This window comes from Mesoplodon densirostris, chromosome 4, assembly GCF_025265405.1.
Source record: "Mesoplodon densirostris isolate mMesDen1 chromosome 4, mMesDen1 primary haplotype, whole genome shotgun sequence".
NCBI classification, from domain to species: Eukaryota; Metazoa; Chordata; class Mammalia; order Artiodactyla; family Ziphiidae; genus Mesoplodon; species Mesoplodon densirostris.
The window spans coordinates 177,274,578-177,297,195 of record NC_082664.1 but is presented as its reverse complement, the minus strand read 5'-3'; the positions used below and the strand labels follow the sequence as shown (position 1 = coordinate 177,297,195).

The 22,618-nt window shown below is 43.9% G+C and overlaps 1 protein-coding gene across 1 annotated transcript in view; it reads left to right on the top strand.

Annotated features, from left to right (window-relative positions):
* FAM107B (family with sequence similarity 107 member B) overlaps positions 1-22,618 on the top strand; it is a 218,155-nt gene that overhangs the window by 78,793 nt on the left and 116,744 nt on the right. The window contains exon 2 of the mRNA XM_060097756.1: positions 4,906-4,966. Coding sequence (XP_059953739.1) covers positions 4,906-4,966 — 61 coding nt within the window. The remainder of the gene's footprint in view (positions 1-4,905; positions 4,967-22,618) is intronic.

The following is a 22,618-nucleotide window of genomic DNA, read 5'->3' as shown; positions in this document are numbered from 1 at the left end:
GAAAAGAATATTTTTAAAAAAGAATGTATATATGTGTAAAATTGAGTCACTTTGCGGTCCAGCAGAGATTGGTATAACATTGTAAATCAACTATACTTCAATAAAAATAAATAAATAAATATTGGCTGTTAAAATATTAAAACACCTTTGTTTCAACTGGTAAATAACTGCTCCCCAAGCCCTTGAGTGGCATCCATTTCCCACATCACTCCTCTCCCCACACCCCTGAACTCTGCATGGTCCAGGAAGTAAAGAGTTAACGTCTGTACTCCAGAGACCTCTGGGAGCCTCCACAATCTGATTAGTTGGTGGCCTGTACCATACAGGCTGTTAACTATTTTGAATATCATCCCATGTTACATGTAACATACATGAAGCTGCTGGCACAGGCTAGCCACTAAATAAGTGGTAGGTATTTTCAGTCCTGTGGCTTTGGAGAATTGTCTACTTGGAGTCTATATTTTGAACAGCAGCGTAGCCAGCATCCTTCCTTCCCTTGAGGAACTGCACCTTCCCCATTCTCTGAGGCTCTGGTGAGGCTTCCAACTGCAGCACCCCGTCCCTCCAGTGGCTCATGGGATGGGCAGTGATGTAGGTCTGGAAGATCAGGGTCCCCATTCCCTGACAGGCATGTGCACATGACCCAAGATAGAGCAATAGGAAGCTTTCCTTAGAACTCTACACAGTCGTCCCTCAGTATCCACAGGGAGATTGGTTCCAGGACCCCCCTGATCCCCACATCTGCTCAAGTCCCTTATATAAAAAGGTTTCTGAAATTCGATCTGCTGTTGGTTGAATCCACTGATATGGAGGGCTGACTGCATTATGAATGCAGGGCCTGAAATGCTCCTTGTCCCCCTTTGAAACATGAGCTGAAAGGATGTGGCCCCAGAGCTCCTGTCTGTGCAATGAAGGAGGAGCCTGGGAAGTGACACACAGACAGAAACAGACAAATGGAGAGACTGAGAGAAAGAGAGGACCCTGGTGATACTGTCTGAGTACCAGACCAAATTTTCATCCTTTACAACAGTGATTCTCAAGCTTGAGTGTGTATCAGCATCACTGGAAGCGCTAATAAAGAATCCAGAGGCCCAGAGATGTTGAAGTGGGAAGGGGTTGGACCCTCTGTATCTGTGCCACACTCTCCAGGTGATTGCATACACATCAAAGTTCAAGAACTACAGCTTTACAAAAGCATGCGATCCAATACACCTCCTCTTTTGCTGTAGCTACTGAGGTTTCCAACAAGCAGACTGGGAAAAGCACCTAGGACTTTCTGGCACCACATAGACAGGGAATAAAGCAAATTTCTGGTCAAGGTCCCAGTATCCCTGATCTTGGGTAGCTTAGTGAGTTGCAGGTTTTACTCATGAGGAATATTCTCCATGGACCCAGTGGTGGCGGGAGGGAGATTTTGAAGTGGTTAAGATGACTCCTCCCATGTTTCTGGGCTCTCCTGCATCTACAGTTACCTGAAGGGCATTCCTTGAGCTGGAAGGAGTTAGGGGGCAACCTAAGCTATCAGGCAGTTGGCAGAGGAATGGGGAAATAAACAATAAACAACAACTGAGTGAAAACAAGTTGCAGGACTCTGGGACACATGGTATCAGAGCTCTTTCTCTTCCTTTTGCCTTTGCATCTCACCATGCGCTGGGTTCATTCTCTTGAGCTATCTCATGTGATGTGGCTGTCACTAGCTCTGGGGCTCCATCCTGAGGGGTTCAAGACTGTAGGACATCCACCAACCAAGCTGAAACATCCCAGCCTCCTCACTCTAACTAGCCTGAATTAGGTTATATCCTCTTGCCTGGGTTAATTAACCCTGTGGCCAGGGGATAGCAGCTTTTACCAGAAGGGGGTGGGTGGCTGCTGGCTGGGCAGACAAGAGCCGCCCCATCTCATATTAATAGTGAGTCAGGTGGTATTCTTATATCCATCACCTCATTTGATCTTCACAGCAACCCCAGAAAGACATAACCTATTACATTTATTAGCATTGATGAGGAAACTGAGGCTCACAGAGTTCCCACACGGCAGAGCAGGATTTGAACCCTGGCTGTATTTTTTTTTTTTTTTTGCACCACGCAGCGTGTGGGATCTTAGTTCCCAAACCAGGGATCAAACTCATGCCCTCTGCCCTGGAAGCACGGATTCTTAACCACTGGACCACCAGGGAAGTCTTGGCTGTATTTTTAAAAAGAAAAAGAAATATAATTGCTCACTTATGCCAAAAAGTCCATGGTTAAGCTCACTTCAGGCATGGCTGGATCAGGGGCTCTAATGATGTCACCAGGACTCCATATCAGTCCATCTATTGGCTCTGCCTTCCTTTGTGTGGGCTTCTGTCCCAGCTGCATGTGACAGCAGCAGCTCAACCCTCCCTCCACAGTTGTCTCAGGATTTGGGACCAGTGGGTAAGAATAGAAGCCATATTCCTGGAAGCACAGAGAAAATCTCTCATTAGCCCAGATTGGGTCACGTGACCACTCTGCACCAATCACAGGGAAATGCAGCAGACTGATCCGCGCAGCCCCAGGTCACATGACCACCCCTGGAGCGGTGAGGAGGGAGGGGTGTGTGTGTGTGTGTCTGTGTGTCTGTGTGTCTGTGTGTGTGTGTGTGTGTGTACTGAGGTGGTTTCATAGGAACCGCAATTCATTAGGAGGGGGAAAGGATGACTTTAAAGAGGAAATCAGGACACACTTATTAGAAAGTGTCGGACTGTTGTCATTTTATTCTAGCTTTGCTGGGAAAAAGCCAGTAAGAACAAATTCAGCAAATCACAGACTTGCACTGAAGAGAAGAAACTCAAGAATCTACGGAGCTCAGCCTTTTTTCTCTAAATAGAACATAGTTTATACTATTGAAGACAGATGCTTGTTTATTCTATGCTGAGAGCTCTCTGGCCAGACGGATTCCAAATATCCTTCCATCTGCAGATCCTTCCAGGGCTTTGCAATTTTTACTAATTAATGAGACGGCTGGGGGAGGGGAAACTTAAAATGAAGTAATAAACATGCTTGGAAGAAAGTTAAAGGGCTGAGTTATTTCACAGTTCTGGAATTCAGAACAATGAAAAAAGTGAACAGTCCTATTGGCTCAGAGGAGAATCCTTTCATCCGTGAAACAACTTTATTTAGATTATTTTGGTGTGTTGAGAGACTTTCCCTGTGGCTATATTATAAAATAACTCCTCACGTTTTTATTCTATACTGTTCTATTGGGCCTTGTGAAACAAGAAATTATTTGCTGCGTTTAGTTGCTGGGTAATGGGGCTTTTCTATCATTTACATGTCCTTGGTATCTATTAATTCACATCTTTTTAGAAATGTAATCGTGGAAGCAATTGTCATTAAAATTTCTTATAATGTATAAAATCTAGATAATGGGACCGAAGGCCTGTTTGACCAAATTGCCTGTGTCAATACAATTTCATGGGTTTTAAAAGTAGGAAAAATTTTTGAAACTGGTCCCTGGTGGTAAACATTTGAAGATGATTTTTGATCTCTGAAAATAATTTGTTCCCCAAAACACAGGTGAAATCAATTCCTTTCTGAGTTGATACTGATGGTGATTTAATGAAACTAATCTTTATGAATTAAAAAGGATGTTTATTTATCTTACTAACCAAGCTTGAGAGTCTGGTGGTTTCTCAGCCAGATGAGATATTACCTAGGAGCTGCACACTTAGAACAAATTGGGCATGGCTCCTATGATAAATAATATCAGTTTTTGAGTTCCATTGTTCCACTCTGGTTAGAGACGCATTATAATTTATGGAACCCTACACCCATATGCTTTATTTTGGTCCAGAACATCTTCCATTGCGCTAAATTCTTAGGAAGAACAAAGTATGTGCAGAAAGGGTGCCAGCCTAGGGAGGAAGCTGAGTAGGGAACTACCTAGAGTATAATTCATTCATGAGATGTTAGAAGGGGGCTTCCCTGGTGGCGCAGTGGTTGAGAGTCCACCGGCCGATGCAGGGGACACGTGTTCGTGCCCTGGTCCGGGAAGATCCCACATGCCGCGGAGCGGCTGGACTCGTGAGCCATGGCCGCTGAGCCTGTGCGTCTGGAGCCTGTGCTCCGCAACGGGAGAGGCCACAACAGTGAGAGGCCCGCGTACTGCAAAAAAAAAAAAAAAAAAGAATATGCTGAGATGTTAGAAGGAATCTTTCCTAAAGATTAAGGTCCCACAAATTTAGTTCATACAGGAACTCAACGAATATTTGTTCAAAGAAGAAATAAAATAAGTAAAGGTATCAGCATAAAATCACCTTGCAGACAAAATTAGAAAAGCCCCATGTAGACATTCCTCTTAATTTACACCTCCCCACCCCCTCTCCTAGCTGGACCTACTTTGACCAATGCTATAGGAGTCAACATTGTCATTAACGAATGTCATACCAGAACTCAGAGAAGAATGTGTTTGCTCACCTTCCCAGAGACAAAAATAACTGTGAGCCGGGATAGAATTTTCTAAGGCACAGGAAATCAGCCTTTTCAATTGTGAAAAAGAAAACATAATTCTCTTCGTTGCATCATATGGACTTGCAGAAATGTTCTCTCACAGAGAAACCCACCCCACTGTGTTTAAGTAACTGATGTCCCCAAATGTATTAGTCACAGAGAACACCTGGGTTGTACAATTCCAGGGGCAACAGTCAGACGCTTCCACGTGAATGGCACCGTGGAGTTTGTAACCCAGCACCCACATAGTTATTCTGCTTAATAGCTATTGTTGAATTTGTTGCTTCTTTGAAGCCTCAGTTCATAAGGGCGTGGTCTAGTTTTTTCAGAGCTTCATCTCATATTAATTAGTTGGTTTGCAAAAAGTGTTGCCGTAAATTAATGCATTGTTTTTTTTTTTCTCCCTGTTTTTCTGGTCTGTGGGACTGGAATTCAGGAAGAAGAGGGATCCCCCAAAGAACCACAGTGCCTCGGGTTGGAACGGAAGATGGCAGCAGGTAGAGTCCATTCAGGGCAGCGCCTCCTTTTCTGGGCTGCTCTTGTTGACAGCAAGGCTCGCAGAATCCGAAAGCTCTGCAGATTGCAAAGGAAAGTCTGTATGTTCCCAGTGATTGGAAACATGACTAGAAATGTCACTCGTGATGTATTCCAGGCACGACATCTGGATAATCTGGTCATGATGCAGAAAATAGCTCCTTTTCTTTTTCTTCTTCTTTCTTTTATTGATTTCAGTTCTTGCTGAACAAATACTTGCAATGAAGTAGATGATGATAATGATGAAGAAATTTCAAATTCAATAATACTAAAATAAGTAGTGTAGTTTTTTACTAGAGTATTTATGGTTACCTTGGAAAATGCTATCTAGATGCATTTGCTGGCTTTTTTTATGTTAGTGTATAGTTAAATATGCAGCTTTGCTAAAGCTATTTACCCCATAATAGGATTTCGATTAAGATAATATGGAAAGAAACAAATCATGAGCTTATAACTTAGCTTCTGCCTATGATCGGTAATGATAATGAGATGTAATGGTCATAAAAATAAACATTAATTGAATGGACCTCATCATAATGAAAGCTAAATCTTAATACTCTCAGCTTCTATTTTTTCCAATGGCTTTAATTTGGTGTTTTATATGATGAGGGGTTAGAAGAGGGCTCCAGATGTGTCTGCTGCTCATAGAGGGTCATGTTCTTGTAATTTAATGAAAATCAGGGAGCAGAATTAAGAAAATAAAAATGGCAACAAAAAGAATATGCACAGTGAGGGGGGGATTTACATGGAGGAGAGACAATTAGCAATTATCCAGCTCTAGCATCTCCCTCTACAGCCCTCCCAAGTGTCGACCCTCACCAGTAACAGGCATTGCTTTAGTTTCAGGCCTCTTCTGATTCTCTCCCCTTGCAGATCTTTGCATGACTGTCTCCTTCTCTTCAGGTAGTTCTCAGCTGAAATGTACAGTCCCAGAAGCTACCTTGTCATTCCTTGAAATCACTCTTCATCCCATTGCCCGTTTTTGTTTTTTCCATAACACTTATTAGGATCCCAAATCATCTTTCTGTTGATTGGTTTCTTTACTTATTGTCCTCTCAAGAGATTGTGGCCTAGGAGTTGGGTCTGGAAGGATAGATATGAAATCCATTTGTGAAGAGAGACACATTAGCTGGTGTGTTTATAAAGTGAAAACCAAATACTGTAAGTTGAATCCAAAGTGATATCTATTTGGAGTTCTGCCCATTTTTTTTGCTGATGACCTGATCCTTTGGCATCTGTCACCTTATCCTGAGGTCTATAATTTATATTTGCAGGGGCCATCCAGGGGACAATGACAGGTTAATTGGGAGTGTATTTACATTTTACCACCATCGTTACCTGTCCTTTGAGCTCTAATAGTTCAGCATCTATGTATGTTTGAGGTTTTGTTTAGTGTGACCTGCCTGTAACAGACAGAACCCTAATGCCTACTCAGAATCAGGTAGCATCCCCCCTTGACTTTATGGGTAATGTAGCTGAGCAGATAGAGTAGCCCATTTGTAACAAGTCCCTTTTAATGTGATACAGCATGGGTCAGCTGGTGCTCCATTTCATCAAGACCAGCGCTGGGAAGTTTCATTAGATGGATGAGGTTTACCTTTGCCTCCAGCCTGCCCTTCTGGTGCCCTGCACCTCTTCAGTGGGGTTCCTCCTCACTACCTCATCCCCCAGTTTCTCTACCTTCAGAAGGACATGCAGTCAGGCTCATACACCTCGGTGCATGTTAATTCACATCATTGTGTTGCTTCTTGTCCAGCCCATTGGTATTTTAAGCCACAAATCTACCTGTGGAATGAAAACAATGTGGTGGTGTTAAAGGGTTTTTAAACATCAGCAAACAATTAAAGAAGAGGGGCATTTCTGGCTACAACCACGATGCCTGGTTAGACACTTTCTCAACCTGAGCATTGGATGGCCCTGAGTTATGGGGCCACGCAACGAAGATTCCATCAGACTGTGTGTTCCTTCGGAGCAGGGATTATGTCTGTTTACAAGTGAGGTTAGATCCTTTTTCGAAAGGCGCCATCTTAAAGAATTATTATATCCTTCTGATACAACATTCAAGGCAAAAGTAAAGAAAAGGGTGGGAAGCTAACCTGGGGTTAAGCTTATCACTCTGCACAGAGACAAGGAAGAATGAAGTGATGGGCCCATGAAAAATGGTGATGAGATGGAGGTATTATGGTGAAGAGGTTTCCATATACTTAAGAGATCCTTTGATGCGGCCATGATGTTCCTCATATAATAGAGGAAAAAAACCAAAGATGCTTTACTGAGAGTGACAAGGAGGAAGCTGTAATTCCAACCAGGGAGAACTCTACGTCAGCAAGAAGGCACAGTTTGAAGCCTGACAATGTGACCCAATAAGCCAGTTATTGGAAGGTGCTGAGGACAGGGTAGGAACTAGTCTACACGTTCTCACCTGGGTGTATGCCTTGTTTCTAAGCAGCTCCTGTTGTCAGGTTTTTGGTCTGCATGGCTCAGGCCCCCCTCTCCTCTCAGGTCCTTCTTTCCCTGGATAATTGCTCTTTCTGTTTTGCTTCTCCATGCAATGTGTTCCTTTCCCAGAGCTGCCTGGGATTGCTCTGACTTTTTATTGTAGGGAAGAAATTATATGATCAGCCTTCATTTAATCTCTTTTTATTCTACTGAAAGGCCCTTGGAACGAGGCAAGAATCACACATACATACAACAGCTTATAAAAGACATTGATATTGAATAAGATTAAAATTGAGCATTACTTTTCTTAGTACAGAGACTCAGGTTTATAGCTGACAGAAAAAAACAACAGATCTTGCTTAGGCTAATCTTACTTGTAGCCAAAGGAATAGATATTATGTAGTACCAGTTTTCTAGAAAGAGGGAGATGAGCAACTTTTCAGAGGTGGCCCATCATATCTTAATTTATTCATTCATTCATTCACTTGTGGGCAATGAGACCAATCAATGGGACAACTATGCTTTCTTGAGAGAATTCTTTTCAAAAATTAATTGCATCATTTCTGATGGCTATGTTTCCAAAAAAAAAAAAAGTAATAATGTGTTTTTAAAATGTTGGCTCTATCTTGCCACGTCTCTTGCCATGCATTGCTTTAGAAGCAAGCCAAGTACTTTTGAGTGCTGAAACAATTTTAAATGTGTTTAAAATCCAGGAAGACTTTGTGGAATCCTTATTATCATTTAGTTTGCATTCACCCTGTGCTGTTAGGGCCCCAAGTTTGCAACACTTTGTTCATAAGAGGCGAGAAACCATTTTATGACTGTCAAAGAATTTCATCTGAATGTTCTCCTTTTGCTAAAGGTCACCTAGGGCCGAGTGGGCCCCAGCACACTTTCAGAGGTGGCTGTCTGTGTCATCTGCACTTAGTCAAATTTTCATTTCCTGTGGTTTGTAGGTTACTCAAGTGTGAAGTAACGAACCTCAAACGGTTAAAGTTCTTTAAAAATGGATGCGATGAGGGAAAGATATATGTAATTTTTGTAACCTTTCTGGGGAAGTGAGACCAGGGTTCCACTCTGCAGCTTCTTAAGCGACGAGATGTAACTGTGTCTGTGAGGCTGGGCCCCCCAGGAGGCTCAGAAGTCAGGCTTTCCGTCTGAGAGCCCTGGGAGGTGACGAAAATGAGACCGAGTCTCTGATAATTCAGACAAAATGTCTGCTTTTACTTTCACATCATAGTAGAACAGTCCAAATGAGGTTTCTGCCCCAGCCAACTGTATTTCAGTCAAACTCCATTCTGATTGTGCCAAAAAGTTATCTTCCTTACTGATCTTTCTGAGGCTCTAGCCAATGAATAGAAAATTGTTCAGGTAGGGAAGTTAGAAGACAGGAGGGTGGTGCACCTCCTTTATCCTGAATTTACTTTCTTTCCATTCTCTGAAACTTGGAACCGGTAATCTGAGGAGTTCTGGGAGGCCTTTTGTTAGAGAAAATGCTACTGGGGGTTATAGATGACTTTAAGCAAAGTCCTTATCCTTAAACTCCTTTATGGGACTTTGCTACCATACTTTTATTTTAGTCTAAGGAACCCCACTGTAACTGTGTCTACTTCACATAATAGCGTTAGATGTTCCCTGTCATATACATTCTTCTGAAGCAATGACGGCAGCTTGTTGCTGGAGGCTCATCCAAGGAACAGAGTCCTCTGAGGGTGACACAGTCCCTGTTCCAAGAACTAAAACACCACTGGACAGGAGGCCACGGGCTCTAACATGTATTCGTAGAGAGGAAGATGTTTCTAGAATTTACTTACAGATTCTGCATGATCAGGGTCAGTAGGAAAAAGTCTTTTTTGTTGCCTGGATTTTCTTCACCTGTGAAGTCAGTTGGACTTGCCCTAGAATCCGAGGAGATGTTTCTCTGGTGACTGGGAGTGGGTGGATGGGGCCGGGGGTATTGTTTGCCTCTGGCAGGAGAGGGTGGCCAGCCAGGGAAGGCTTCACGTCTGCGGTGATGGGAGACTTCCTGGCCTGCCTATTAAAGTATGTCAGTCGGCTCCCAGCTCACTACCTTTTGCATCGAGAAGGTGTCAGATGGAGGAAATAGGGTTTCCAAGTTCTCAGCACTCTGCTAGACAAAAAGCTCTTAAGTGATGGTACCACCCACATCTCTGAAACCACAGCATACATCCTCCTCAGCATCACCCAGAGAGCACTCTTGGCTTTTTCTCCTCCCCCCATGGGCAGAGAGCTAATCGTTTCCAGATCTTTTATTTAGGAAATTCAACAGACTGCTTATTGTTTGTAAATGGGAAACTACAAGTTTAAAGAAAATGAGAGGTTGCTTTAGTCCTCTGTGTTCAAGGTATACCTGATGCGTTGTTGATTGATGGGCACCTGTGCCTTGGGGAGAAGCAGAAATGCACCTGCACAGATGATGGTTGGTTTTGACACTGTGCACATGTGCGTGGTGAGACACCCCGCCAGCTTTGCCTTATACTACTCTCCATCTGATCCTATGTCCCCTTAGCATAGTGGACATGCAGTCAGAGAGCTTTCCAGAAGTTCATCCAGGTCATAACGTCAATCAGTTACCAGGAATGAAATCTTCAGTGCGGTAATACTTGGAGCAGAATTGCCTAATGTGTGTGTGTGTGTGTGTGTGTGTGTGATGTGTTTCTACCCTATTTCACTTTCTTTTATTATTTTGTTGTTTGGTTAAATGTGTTATTGGGTCTTTGTAAGAACCCCTTAGAGGACAAAGAATTGGGAAGGTGACATTAATATACAAAAGCAGCAATGATTGAAGTAGCACGTGCATTAAATAAATCAAACTGTGCAGCGATGATCTTTAAAGGTTTCCACCCTGGGGGAATCTCTCTACCCCCTTCCCACTTCCCACTTCCTTTCCCCACACATGAATAAGAAGATGGCACTTGTGTTGCATGCAACGTATTTGGATGCCCACCCAGCTCTCTCCTGGGAGTGTACCTTCCCTCCTGTTCTCAGGATATGCGGAGTGGAAAAATCACCTTCTAGAAATTCCAGCTGATTATTGTCACAAAGGCTCTGAGGAGAGAAAACGTGAAGTTTTTACATCTCACAGATTGTTGTTGTCGTTGTTTTTGTTGCTCTTTACCCATGTTTCTCTGCAAACATTTCAGTGAAGTGGCATTTTTGGTCCTGGGGGACCTGAAGTCAGCTGCTTTATTCCTTGCTCTCCCTACGCTCCAGTTCAACTTGTCTTCATGGCAGCCGTACTTTGCTACACGCTTCGGTGATTCCTGGTGGATCGGCCACTGTTCCCGAATTTGTATATTGAAGGGGGCACAGGGTCAAGCAACATGGTTGAAAAGACAGTAAGGGACTTGTCTTACAGCTGCTTTTGGGCAGCACTTGATGTAATACTGGGAAAATGTGATTGTCCGTATCAAAGACCGGGGAGGCGGGATGGATGAAGTTGGGGGTGCGCCCTGTCTCCCACCTTCCACTTCAGCGCACACCTGCCCCACTTCCGGCACCTGCAGGCCTCTGCCTGAGGCTTTCTCTTCCAAAACCCGCTCGAGTCAAGCCCCCGTCACCCCCGGAAGTAGCTGGCTGGATAAAGCCCCGTGCCGGCTGCCCCCCTCCCATCTCTGCACCCCACTCCCCTCCTGGTGTATCGTCCACCTCCTGTGAGGAATCCGAACTAAGAGAGGGTCCCTTGACAGTCCCTCCACTGAACTCATCATAACATATCTAAAAGCATCCATGAGCCTGGTTGAAATCTCAGAAAAGAAAACCTTTCAAAAAAAATTTTGTTTTAAATACCTAAATGCAAAATAGCTGCTTTGATGACTACCTTATTAACTGGTCAAAATGGTGGCATAGCCAAGCTTCTTAAAATTCCCTTTTTCTGACTGCAGCCCTCCATCCTTCCCTGTCCACTGGGGATGGTTAAGGATTAGTAAGAAGGAATGAGAATTTTCCATCTTGATGTTGACTGTCACCAAGCATATTTGCTTAGGTACTGCCGTAGTTCGGTTATTTTGAACATGCTTGATTTGAGTCTCAGAGTGGATTTGAATAATTTATTTCTGAGCCCCGAACAGGGGCCCTCACGTTCAGCTTAGTTACTGATTGGATCCATGTGAACAAGAATAATCATCTACCTTGTTTTGAACCTGGTTAAAAACAAACAGCTTAGGAAAGAACACCTCTGGTTCCTTATCCTTCATCACAGAGAGATGATGGGAGAAGGAGACAATCAAACATGATAGTAAAATGTTAATGAACAACTTTCTCAAACAAATTATAGCCAAGAGCTGATATTCAGTCTACGAGCTACACAGATCTTCAGAAACAGTGAGTAATTCCAAACTCCTGCAAGTTGATTTTAACTGCTTCTGGCTGATGTTACAAACAGGGCCAACTCAGCTTATAGATGTGTTTTGTTTGGCCCACAGTCTTTAAAATTTTTTTTTTCAGGGCCTCCCTGGTGGCGCAGTGGTTGAGAGTCCGCCTGCCGATGCAGGGGATACGGGTTCGTGCCCCGATCTGGGAGGATCCCATATGCCGCGGAGCGGCTGGGCCCGTGAGCCATGGCCGCTGGGCCTGCGCATCCGGAGCCTGTGCTCCGCAACGGGAGAGGCCACAACAGTGAGAGGCCCGCATATCGCAAAAAAAAAAAAAAAAAAAAAATTTTTTTTCAATCGGTTGTCAATGTTTAACAAGTGGAAAATTTCATGTAAAAATCTAGGTTCTGATTTCTCTCGAGAAATTTGGCCAGAAACTGGCCAAACCAGGCTTGCATCCTTAAGTGATAAAAAAAAATCAGCTGGGGTTGCATCCTCTAGATGTTTCCTCCCCATCCTGCCTGTGGTTTGAGGAGCAGGTAAGATGTTGCAGGGGCTGTTGCTACAGAAACAGGAGGGAACGCTGTTCAAGCTGATGAGCACTTACCTCGGCCAGTGATCTTTACACAGTTCTCTGCAGTTCCCCGCAGTGATGGTTTCTTCTTTGTAAGAGGCTAACACTATACTCTTCAGAGGCTTCTCATGATTTCAGGAATGGAGGATTACAAATATTTGGCAGCTATGCAGGGTACCCCCAGGAGAAGGAACCACGTAACGGATGGGCGCGGCTGAACCGCTAGAAGTGTATTCCAGCTCACACCTTGGTGACACATGACATTGGGGGACTCGGGGTCACCTAAGGGGCCACAGTCTTCTCCTCTGGGTCATCCTTTTTTTTTTTTTTTTTTTTTGCGGTACGCGGACCTCTCACTGCTATGGCCTCTCCCGTTGCGGAGCACAGGCTCCGGACGCGCAGGCTCAGCGGCCATGGCTCACGGGCCCAGCCGCTCTGCGGCATGTGGGATCCTCCCAGACCGGGGCACGAACCCATGTCCCCTGCATCAGCAGGCGGACTCTCAACCACTGCCCCACCAGGGAAGCCCTGGGTCATCCTTTTGTGAGAACTGAGGAACCACCATGTTCTCACTGAGAGGGTTGCAGCCAAAGACTTCTGTTTCTGCCTATGCTCAGCAAGCCTGATGCAAGATCCCCTTTGTGAGCATTTGCCCATCTGGCTGTGTGCATGGCACCTTTTACATGGATTTTGATCAAGCATGACTCCTGTGTGTATAGTAATCATGGAAAATTTCAGCTTTCCTATCCAAGGAGAAGTTGACAAAAGGGACAAATTGCCCTTGGCTTTTTTCAAGCTAAAGAAGCAGAACAGATCAAGGACTCAAAAAGTCAGGGTTTCGCAAAGACCCAATTCTAGTATTTGGCCATCACTGTGAACACTGGGGCATCCATGCATTTGGCCACATAGTTCATCTGTCTGTGTGTTCAGCAAGGCTGTATGGAACCTGCTGCTATGCTGGGTACTGAGATAGGGCCTGAAGTCTTGCCTTCTTGCTTTTTTGTTCACCTGGAACCAGTTACTACCCTCAACCCTAATAGCCATGTTTCCAGAAGTTCATGCTTTGCCATTTTTTTCTGTGCCTGGACTCTTCTCATAGCTACCCTGCTCTATGGGGTTCACAGTATGTAGTTCCTTCTGACAATTTGAAAAGGCTTCAGGAAAATGGATAACTGTATCACTTCCTTCAGGTGACTACAACTTTCTCTGTTCTTTACCTCTTACAACCAACTGATTTTATCCTTAATCTGGTCCAGCTGCCATGTTTGATTTTCACATATTCATGATCACATCATCTGAATTGTTCTTTTCTAACAATTGAACATAAAACATCTGGTAACCATGCCGACCTGGTACTTAACAATAATACCAGCTAACATTTATTACATACTTGCAATTCATTAGGGACCTTGCTAAGTGCTTTACATGGATTTCTTATTTGATCCTCTTAACAGCACTATGGAATTGGTACTATATTATTCCCACTATGCAGATAAGGGAACTCAAGTTTAAAGAGTTCATTTATCCCAACACAAGTCTGCTTGAGTCCAAAGTCCTACCCTCTTTTTTTTTTTGTGGAATGCGGGCCTCTCACTGTTGTGGCCTCCCCCGTTGCGGAGCACAGGCTCCAGATGCGCAGGCTCCGGATGCGCAGGCCCAGCGGCCATGGCTCACGGGCCCAGCCGCTCCGCGGCATATGGGATCCTCCCAGACCGGGGCACGAACCCGTATCCCCTGCATCGGCAGGTGGACTCTCAACCACTGCGCCACCAGGGAGGCCCCAAAGTCCTACCCTCTTAACCATTTCAGTAACTCTGCAAATACCAAATGTCTTCTGGACAGAGTTAAGAATTTCTGAGCAGTACCATATGAGAGGGTTGATTTTATATCCTTCTGATTTGAGCAAATTTATCAGTAGGGATCTTAGCTCGGGTGCCCTTTAGAAAGGTTAATCTCCCGATTTCTTGTAAGGAGGGAGAGCCGGGGTAGGACGAGTTCTTGGAATTTGCCCTGGGCGTATAAAGTCATGTTTTGATGGAGATGAAGTAAAGAAATGAGAGTCTTTACCTTTTTTTTTTAAGTTTGGTGAAGTTGAGAATCTATGTTCTATTTTTTAAATTAATTAATTTTATTTATTTATTTTTGGCTGCGTTAGGTCTTCGTTGCTGCACGCGGGCTTTCTCTAGTTGGGGCGAGCGGAGGCTCCTCTTCATTGTGGTGCGTGGGCTTCTCATTGTGGTGGCTTCTCTTGTTGCGGAGCACGGGCTCTAGGCGCGTGGGCTTCAGTAGTTGTGGCTCACGGGCTCTAGAGCGCAGACTCAGTAGTTGTGGCACACAGGCTTAGCTGCTCTGCGGCATGTGGGATCTTCCCGGACCAGGGATTGAACCTGTGTCCCCTGCATTGGCAGGTGGATTCTTAACCACTGCGCCACCAGGGAAGTCCCGAGTATCTGTGTTTTAAATCTACTTCACTCTATTGGGACATTATATTTAAATCTGATAGAATCAAAAATAATAATAAACTTCCCTAAAACTTGGTTCTTCTATCCAATTGTATGATTTCTGTTTATGGTGTCACTGTCCACCTTGGTTTCAAGCTTTAAGGCCAGGTTTGATTCCTTCTTTCTACTTAACCTCTGTATCATTCTTATTGAGTTCCATTGTCATGTTTCTCATATCTATTCCAACTTTTTCAGTCTTGCTGTTACATTCCATTTTGGGTCATTATTCTCTCATGTCCAGACTATTTTAATAGTTTCCTAACAGGTCTCTGTGCATCCACATTTCACCTGCCCTTATACATCCTACACACCACTGACAGAGTATCTATTCATCTATTAAAATCACACCTAGGCTTGAAGGTTCAAGTTCAATTCTATAGTCTTGAAGTAATAATGGAGGACATACAGAGAAGTAGTCTCACCAAGACCTCCCTTATGGCCCATGATTTACAATCATGTGTGGACATGTCTTACCCCTGCCAGTTGTTTATACAATACTTATATTCACCTTATGCACAATTGCTCAATCCTATGGTAAGAGTGTTTTTGTTTTTTAAAAAAAACACCGAGGGCTTCCCTGGTGGCGCAAGTGGTTGAGAGTCCGCCTGCCAATGCAGGGGACACGGGTTCGTGCCCTGGTCCGGGAGGCTCCCACATGCCGCGGAGCGGCTGGGCCCGTGAGCCATGGCCGCTGGGCCTGCGCGTCCGGAGCCTGTGCTCTGCAATGGGAGAGGCCACAACAGTGAGAGGCCCACATACCACAAAACAAAACAAAACAAAACAAAAAACGCCGAACTGTCTTCCAAGCTGTACCATTTTGTATTCCCACCAGCAATGAATGATATTGCGTGTTGGTCCACATCCTTGCCAGAATTTAGTGTTGTCAGTGTTTTGGATTTTGGCCACTCTAGTAGGTGTGTAGAGGTATCTTGTTGTTTTTTGACTGGGTTGTTTTTATTTTTTAAATAACATTTAAATTTTCACTATGAGTATATATTATTAAATTATTAAAAATTTAGTCATGGGAAAAAGCTAATAATTTAATGTGAAGTGAAAAACAGAGGATATAAAATTATTTACCATAATTACAACTACAAAACACAAAAACCGATGCATAGCTTGCAGAGCTTTACAAAATGGAGGGAAAGGAAACAGAATGCTCACAGTAGTTGTTTACCTTTATAGTCCTAGCTTCTAGCACCATAAGTATGCAATAAAAATTTTCATGGTTCTTAAATACATATTGGAATTAGGGATGAATTAATCTATTTTCCAAATTTGCCATAATGAGATGCTACAAGTTTTGTAATGAAAAAAAAGTAACTATACAAATAAGACTGATTTCACAACCCCCAAAACAATAACATAAGGGAAGGGGCTTTAATGTTGTTCATAAAAAGATTTCAAGTGTAGCATCTACTACCACGGGGCTTCCGGAAATCTCCCTCAGGAGAACACACCCTTCCTTCTTCCTGTTTGGAACAGTGATGGGTAATCATGGTGGCCATCTTGGACCACGTGGCAACTTTGAGGATGAAGCCACATGTTAAGGATAGTGGGGATAAAACACAGGAGAGACCTTGGTCTCTGGGGCTCAATACCAACTCTGGACCTTTCTTTTATGTGTAAGAACCAGAAAATAAAACCTTCTATCTCATATACACCCCTGTTATTTTTGTTACTGTCCTTTGTAGCCAAACCTAATTGTCACTCGTGTTACTCTTACAAGACCAGGAAGCTTCTTGAGGGGAGGATGGTATATGTGCATCTTTGTCTCCATCCTAGCACTCGTCACAGTGTGTGTAGAACCAAATCCTCAGTAACTCTTTGTGAAATGAAGGAATAGAATTCAAGGAACTTGGAGAACTGAGTGCACAGCGCCGTGTGGGAGAATGCGGGCATCTGAAAAGGAGTGAAAAGAGTGCTCTCTGCTCTCAAGGAACTGATAGTAAAGTCGTGTGTGCACGTGTGTTTGTGTGTGTGTGTGTGCTCACTGTTTGCATCTGACACATCGGGGTAGATAAATGTGGGAAGGGGGTCAGCCCTCTGTCTCTTTGAATAAAAACAAGATGTCCATTCATTTCTTGTTCTCTCCTGGCATCCTTGGCTCTTCAGCGCCTGCTGGAAAAGCCCGGCCTTGCCTGGTGTTACTGTGACGTCCTAGCTTTGAGAGCTGTTTCCTTTCCTTCGAAGCCTGAGAAGGATTATTCTAGTGATATGTGAATAGCTGTGTGTGAGCGCACAGGAAGTGGTTCCCTAGCAACAGGAACCTCCGACGGCCTCTGAGCCTCAGCGCGTTCCCTGCCTTTTGTTTCCTCTCCTCCGTCTCGCCTGTCAGCAAATGGCCAGAGTGACTGCACCTGCTCTGAATTAGGGGGGCCGTTCAACCCCAACCTTTCATTTTCTAAGTCAAAGGGCCCTGTTCCTCTTTTGGTGGAGCTTCCGCATGAGGTCTGGGGCCTGTTTTGCTCCTGGTCAGACCCTAATTACCTCAGATCACACTTCCTCTTTTGTCTTTCAGATGTTGACCAGAAATGGAAAATTCTGAGGTACCCGGGGAAAAATTTGAGTTTTTATGAAAAAAAACCCCTAGTTTTTGTACATTATTTCAAATGACCTAAATTTCTTAAGGAAAAGTTTAGTAGACATTTTTTCCCCTGAAGAGTTCATTCTCACCCCATTTTTTTTTTTTTTTTTTTTGCGGTATGTGGGACTCTCACTGTTGTGGCCTCTCCCGTTGCGGAGCACAGGCTCCGGACGCGCAGGCTCAGCGGCCATGGCTCACGGGCCCAGCCGCTCAGTGGCATGTGGGATCCTCCCGGACCGGGGCACGAACCCATGTCCCCTGCATCGGCAGGCGGACTCTCAACCACTGCGCCACCAGGGAAGCCTTCACCCCATTCTTAACTTTGTTTTTCCACCGAAGCCAAATTCTTCATTCCTTATATAGGTCAGCATGTCAATAGGAGGTTGAATGCACAAGATGGCTGGGGAAATAACAAAGTATCTTCTTACAACACTGCCTCAGTCTAGCAAAATACTAAGTTCTAGAAAGAGTCATCCTTACTGGGGGCATTGATCCTCTTCCTGTTGGGGCCCCAGAGCCCTATTTTAGAAAGTGTAAATCTGTACAGACCGTAGCACATAGCTGGAGCATGGCTTCAGAGTTTGCTGACTGGAAATGCCTTGCTTCATCTTTGAATAGTAACCTGTGTGAGAACAGTGATCTTAGAGAAGATAGATGGTCATACATCTTTACCTACCAATTGGCTGGTATCAATTGGTAACATTGACTATCTGGCTCAAACTGCTGGCAACAGGCAGCTAATTATAATTGAGCCCAACAGCCCCTAGAATCCTTGTCTCTATAGCTTTTAAAATATTTTCATTCACTGATTCGTTTAACCAACAGATATTTCTTTTTTTTTTTTTTTTTTTTTTTTCACGGTATGTGGGCCTCTCACTGTTGTGGCCTCTCCCGTTGCGGAGCACAGGCTCCAGAAGCACAGACTCAGCGGGCATGGCTCACGGGCCCAGCCGCTCCGCGGTATGTGGGATCTTCCCGGACTGGGGCACGAACGAACCCATGTCCCCTGCATCGGCAGGCGGACTCTCAACCACTGCGCCACCAGGGAAGCCCCCAACAGATATTTCTAATTTAGGGTCTCCTATATGTGTCTACAGACCGTGGTATGTCTTGTGGGAAACACATGTCTGTAACCTTGGGGGGCGTTGTCAATTTGACAGAGGAAGTAAGACATGCACCCAAGTAACTATCAAGCAAGATCATAGCCTAAACAGAGATAAAACCATACAATTATAGACGTTCTCTTTAATTGACTCTTCCCATGAGAGCAGTGGTGGAGACAGGGCGAACCCACCTTTCTGGGAAATCAAGTAGAATGATTATAAGTGAAGAGAGCTGAGAAGTTACATCTGTTCTGTAGACAAACAGAGGACTTAGTCTCCATGATGATTCATCTAGCTCTTTTGATTAAACTTACGTTTATTAAAACAACAAAATGAAACAGCAAAACCCCGCTGTGTTATGATATTCTGTTTCCATCCAAATGGTCTATTTTTAACCAGTGTTAAGAGCCTGACATATGTCCTCCAAAGTGGCATAAAACAGAAACCAGGAAGACAATTTATCTGGGATCTGGGAAAAGTAAAACATAAACCCTAGCTTAGGGGAGATTTGAAAGGCCACTGTTTATCTTATTTTCCTCCCAGGCAGTATTTTCCACTAGTAAATGAGAGAGAAAGAAAAATGCATCTCAGTAGCCAAACCCTCTGGGAGCCAGGCTTTCTTGTTAATAGCCATATCCCCTACGAGCTGAGTCTGTCCAGGGTAGACTGTGTGCATGGTCACGGCCATGGTCATGGTTAACCAGGAAAAAACGAGTTATAAATCACTGGAGATGTGGGAAAGGAAGCACCACCCAGGGGCAGACAGCCACAGTGTGTTCTTTCTTGGGCTGGCTGAGAATAAAGGGGAGCAGACATCTAAAAGCCATTCTTAGTATAGCCAGGTGACAAGCCACTGGGGATGATTTCTGACTTTTAAAGAAAGAGCCACTGCCTTCTGTGGAACTGACACTTATTAAAGACGTATAAAGTGGAGAAGGCGAGACAGGCCATAAGGGAGCCTTTTGTAGCCAAAAAAGTGCTTTGCACCCTAGGGCAGAAAGGACAAAAAGCTCCCAGTCGTGGAAAGTACAGAATTCCCCAGGGACGTGTCCTGAGTCCCAAGGCTGGGGCTCTGCTGTAACTAAGTGATTCCTAGGGCAGAGTTCTCTCTCCCCACCACACTCAGGATCTTCAATTTTGAACCTAATTGCTTATAAGACGATCTTGGCTGATTATTATTTTTAGGATGCTGTAAACAGATTCCCCATGACTTTTGATGACTAAGTACCAGGCTGTATTAAGGTTCTCCAGAGAAACAGAATCAATAGGATGTGTATATACATTTAAGATTCTTTTAATCTTAACATTTTTATTTATTTATTATTTTTTAAAAGTTGAAGTATAGTTGATTTACAATGCTTCAGGGGTACAGCAGGGTGATTCAGTTATACATATATATATTTTTTCATATAAAATATATGAAAATAGGGCCTCCCTGGTGGCGCAAGTGGTTGAGAGTCCGCCTGCCGATGCAGGGGATACGGGTTCGTGCCCCGGTCTGGGAGGATCCCATATGCCGCGGAGTGGCTGGGCCCGTGAGCCATGGCCGCTGAGCCTGCGTGTCCGGAGCCTGCGCGTCCGGAGCCTGTGCTCCGCAACGGGGGAGGCCACAACAGTGAGAGGCCCGCATACCGCAAAAAAAAAAAAAAAAAATATATATATATATATATGAAAATAATTTTTAGCTACATATGGGGAGGAGAGACAGAGAGAGAGGGGTTTATGATAAGGAACTGGCTCGTGTAACCTTGGAGGTGGTCAAGATCCAGGATCTGAAGATCTGCAGATATGGGAGAGGCCAGTCCAAAGTCCAGCAGGCTCAAGACCCAGGAAGAGCTGATGTTTCAGTTTGAGTCCAAAGGCAGGAAAAATTCTCTCTTACTCTGGGGAGGATCAGTCTTTTTGTTCTATTTATGGCTTCAGCTGATTAGACAAGGCCCACCCACATTCAAGAGGGCAATCTGCTTTACTCATCCTACTGATTTAAATGTGAATCTCATCTAAAAACCCTCACAGAAACACCCAGAATACAGTTTGGCCAAATATCTGGGCAACCCATGGCTCAGTCAAGTTGATATATAATTAATCTCTGACAGGCTTTGCCTCCTATGCCCATTCAAACAAAGTGAGGAAATTAATATTTATTGAGCTCCTACTAGACCAGACACTCTATGTTTATCTCTTTTTATAAATAAGGGGTAGGGGACTTCCCTGGCAGTCCAGTGGTTAAGCCTTTGCCTTCCAATGCAGGGGGTACGGGTTTCAGCTCTGGTCGGGGAGCTAAGATCCCACATGCCTTATGGCCAAAAACCCAAAACATAAAACAGAAGCAATAATGTAACAAATTCAATAAAGACTTTAAAAAATAAATAAATAAATAAATAAATAAATAAATAAATAAGGAGTAATTTATTGCCCACTTTATGTAGCTGGGCATGAAGATGACAAGACAGAGGATGTATATAAGAAAGACCTCTCCGGTCTGTCAAATAAGAAGCAACATTTCTTCAAAACACAAACTTATAGTTCAGAAAGCAAACTTAAAGAGATCAGATTTGTGGTTTCCTGAGGTGAGGGGTAGGCAGGGGGAATTGAATAAAAATGGTGAAAAAGTACAAACTTCCGGTTGTAAGATACTTAAGTACTAGGACTGTTATGTACACTGTGATTAATATAATAAACACTGCTGTACATTATATATGAAAGCTGTTATGAGAGTAAACCCTTAGCATTCTCATCACAAGGAAAATATTTTTTCTTTTCTGTCTATATGAGATGATGCATGTTCACTAAGCTTCTTGTGATCATCATATCATGATGTATGTCAGTCAAATCATTATGCTGTACCCTTTAAAGATGTACAGTGCTAGGGCTTCCTTGGTGGCACAGTGGTTAAGAATCTGCCTGCCAATGCAGGGGACATGGGTTCGAGCCCTGGTCTGGGAAGATCCCACATGCCACGGAGCAACTAAGCCCGTGCACCCAAACTACTGAGCCTGCGCTCTAGAGCCAGTGAGCCACAACTACCGAAGCCCGCGTGCCTAGAGCCCGTGCTCCACAACAAGAGAAGCCACTGCAATGAGAAGCCCATGCACCGCAACCAAGAGTAGCCCCTGCTCGCCGCAACTAGAGAAAGCCTGTGAGCAGCAACGAAGACCCAGCACAACCAGAAAATTAAAAAAAAAAAAAAAGATGTAGAGTGCTAGATGTCAATTACATCTCAATAAAACTGGGAAGAAGGAGGAGAAAGAGGAGGAGGAGAAATTTTCCGCATTTTGTAGTAAATACAACATACCAAAGCCTACATATGTTCAACATTCTTCATAATACTTTCACAATTATTTATTGAATTTCTCATTAAAACTCCTTGAGATAAAGTGGGACAGATATAATTTTCACTTTGCAGGTAAAGAAACTGAGTCACAGAGAAAGTGAGCAACTTGCTTACAGTCACATGGAAAATTGGAAGCAAAACCAAGATGCAATGCTCACATTTTCTGATTTCCAATGTAGAGGAAAACCTCCACCATGCTTGTAATATTTACGTCTGCTAATGCATGTGGTGCTGCATGTGGCAGCCTTCACAGTGGCAGGTGTCATAAGTGGGAAAGATCATGAGCTTCCAAGTCAGACAAGCTGGATGTGGATCCCATGTCAAGCTTGGGTTGTTTCACTTGGGGATAATTCCTTGGCTGTAAAATAGGATAATGACACTGACCTCATCAGCTAGGTGTGAGGGTAAAACAATGTAATATATATGGAATGCACAAGGCCAGGTACACGGTAGAGGATTAAGTAGAGAATTAAATAAGAAGAGTGTCTAGACCATAGTAAGCATCCAATAAGTGTTAGCCCTCATCGTGCTGTTGTTGCTGGTCCCCAATGTATCTTGGCCTCTCCCTTCCCAGCTCTAACACCTTACGACACTAACAAGATTAAGTAGATAAAGAGAGAGAATAAGACAGAGGGAGAGGGAATATCCTTCCTTCTTAGGCTTGGTCTGTCTTCCTCATTACTGGCACCATTAGGTCATTTCTAAATAAATAATATGACAACAGCTTTAAAAAATCTTACACT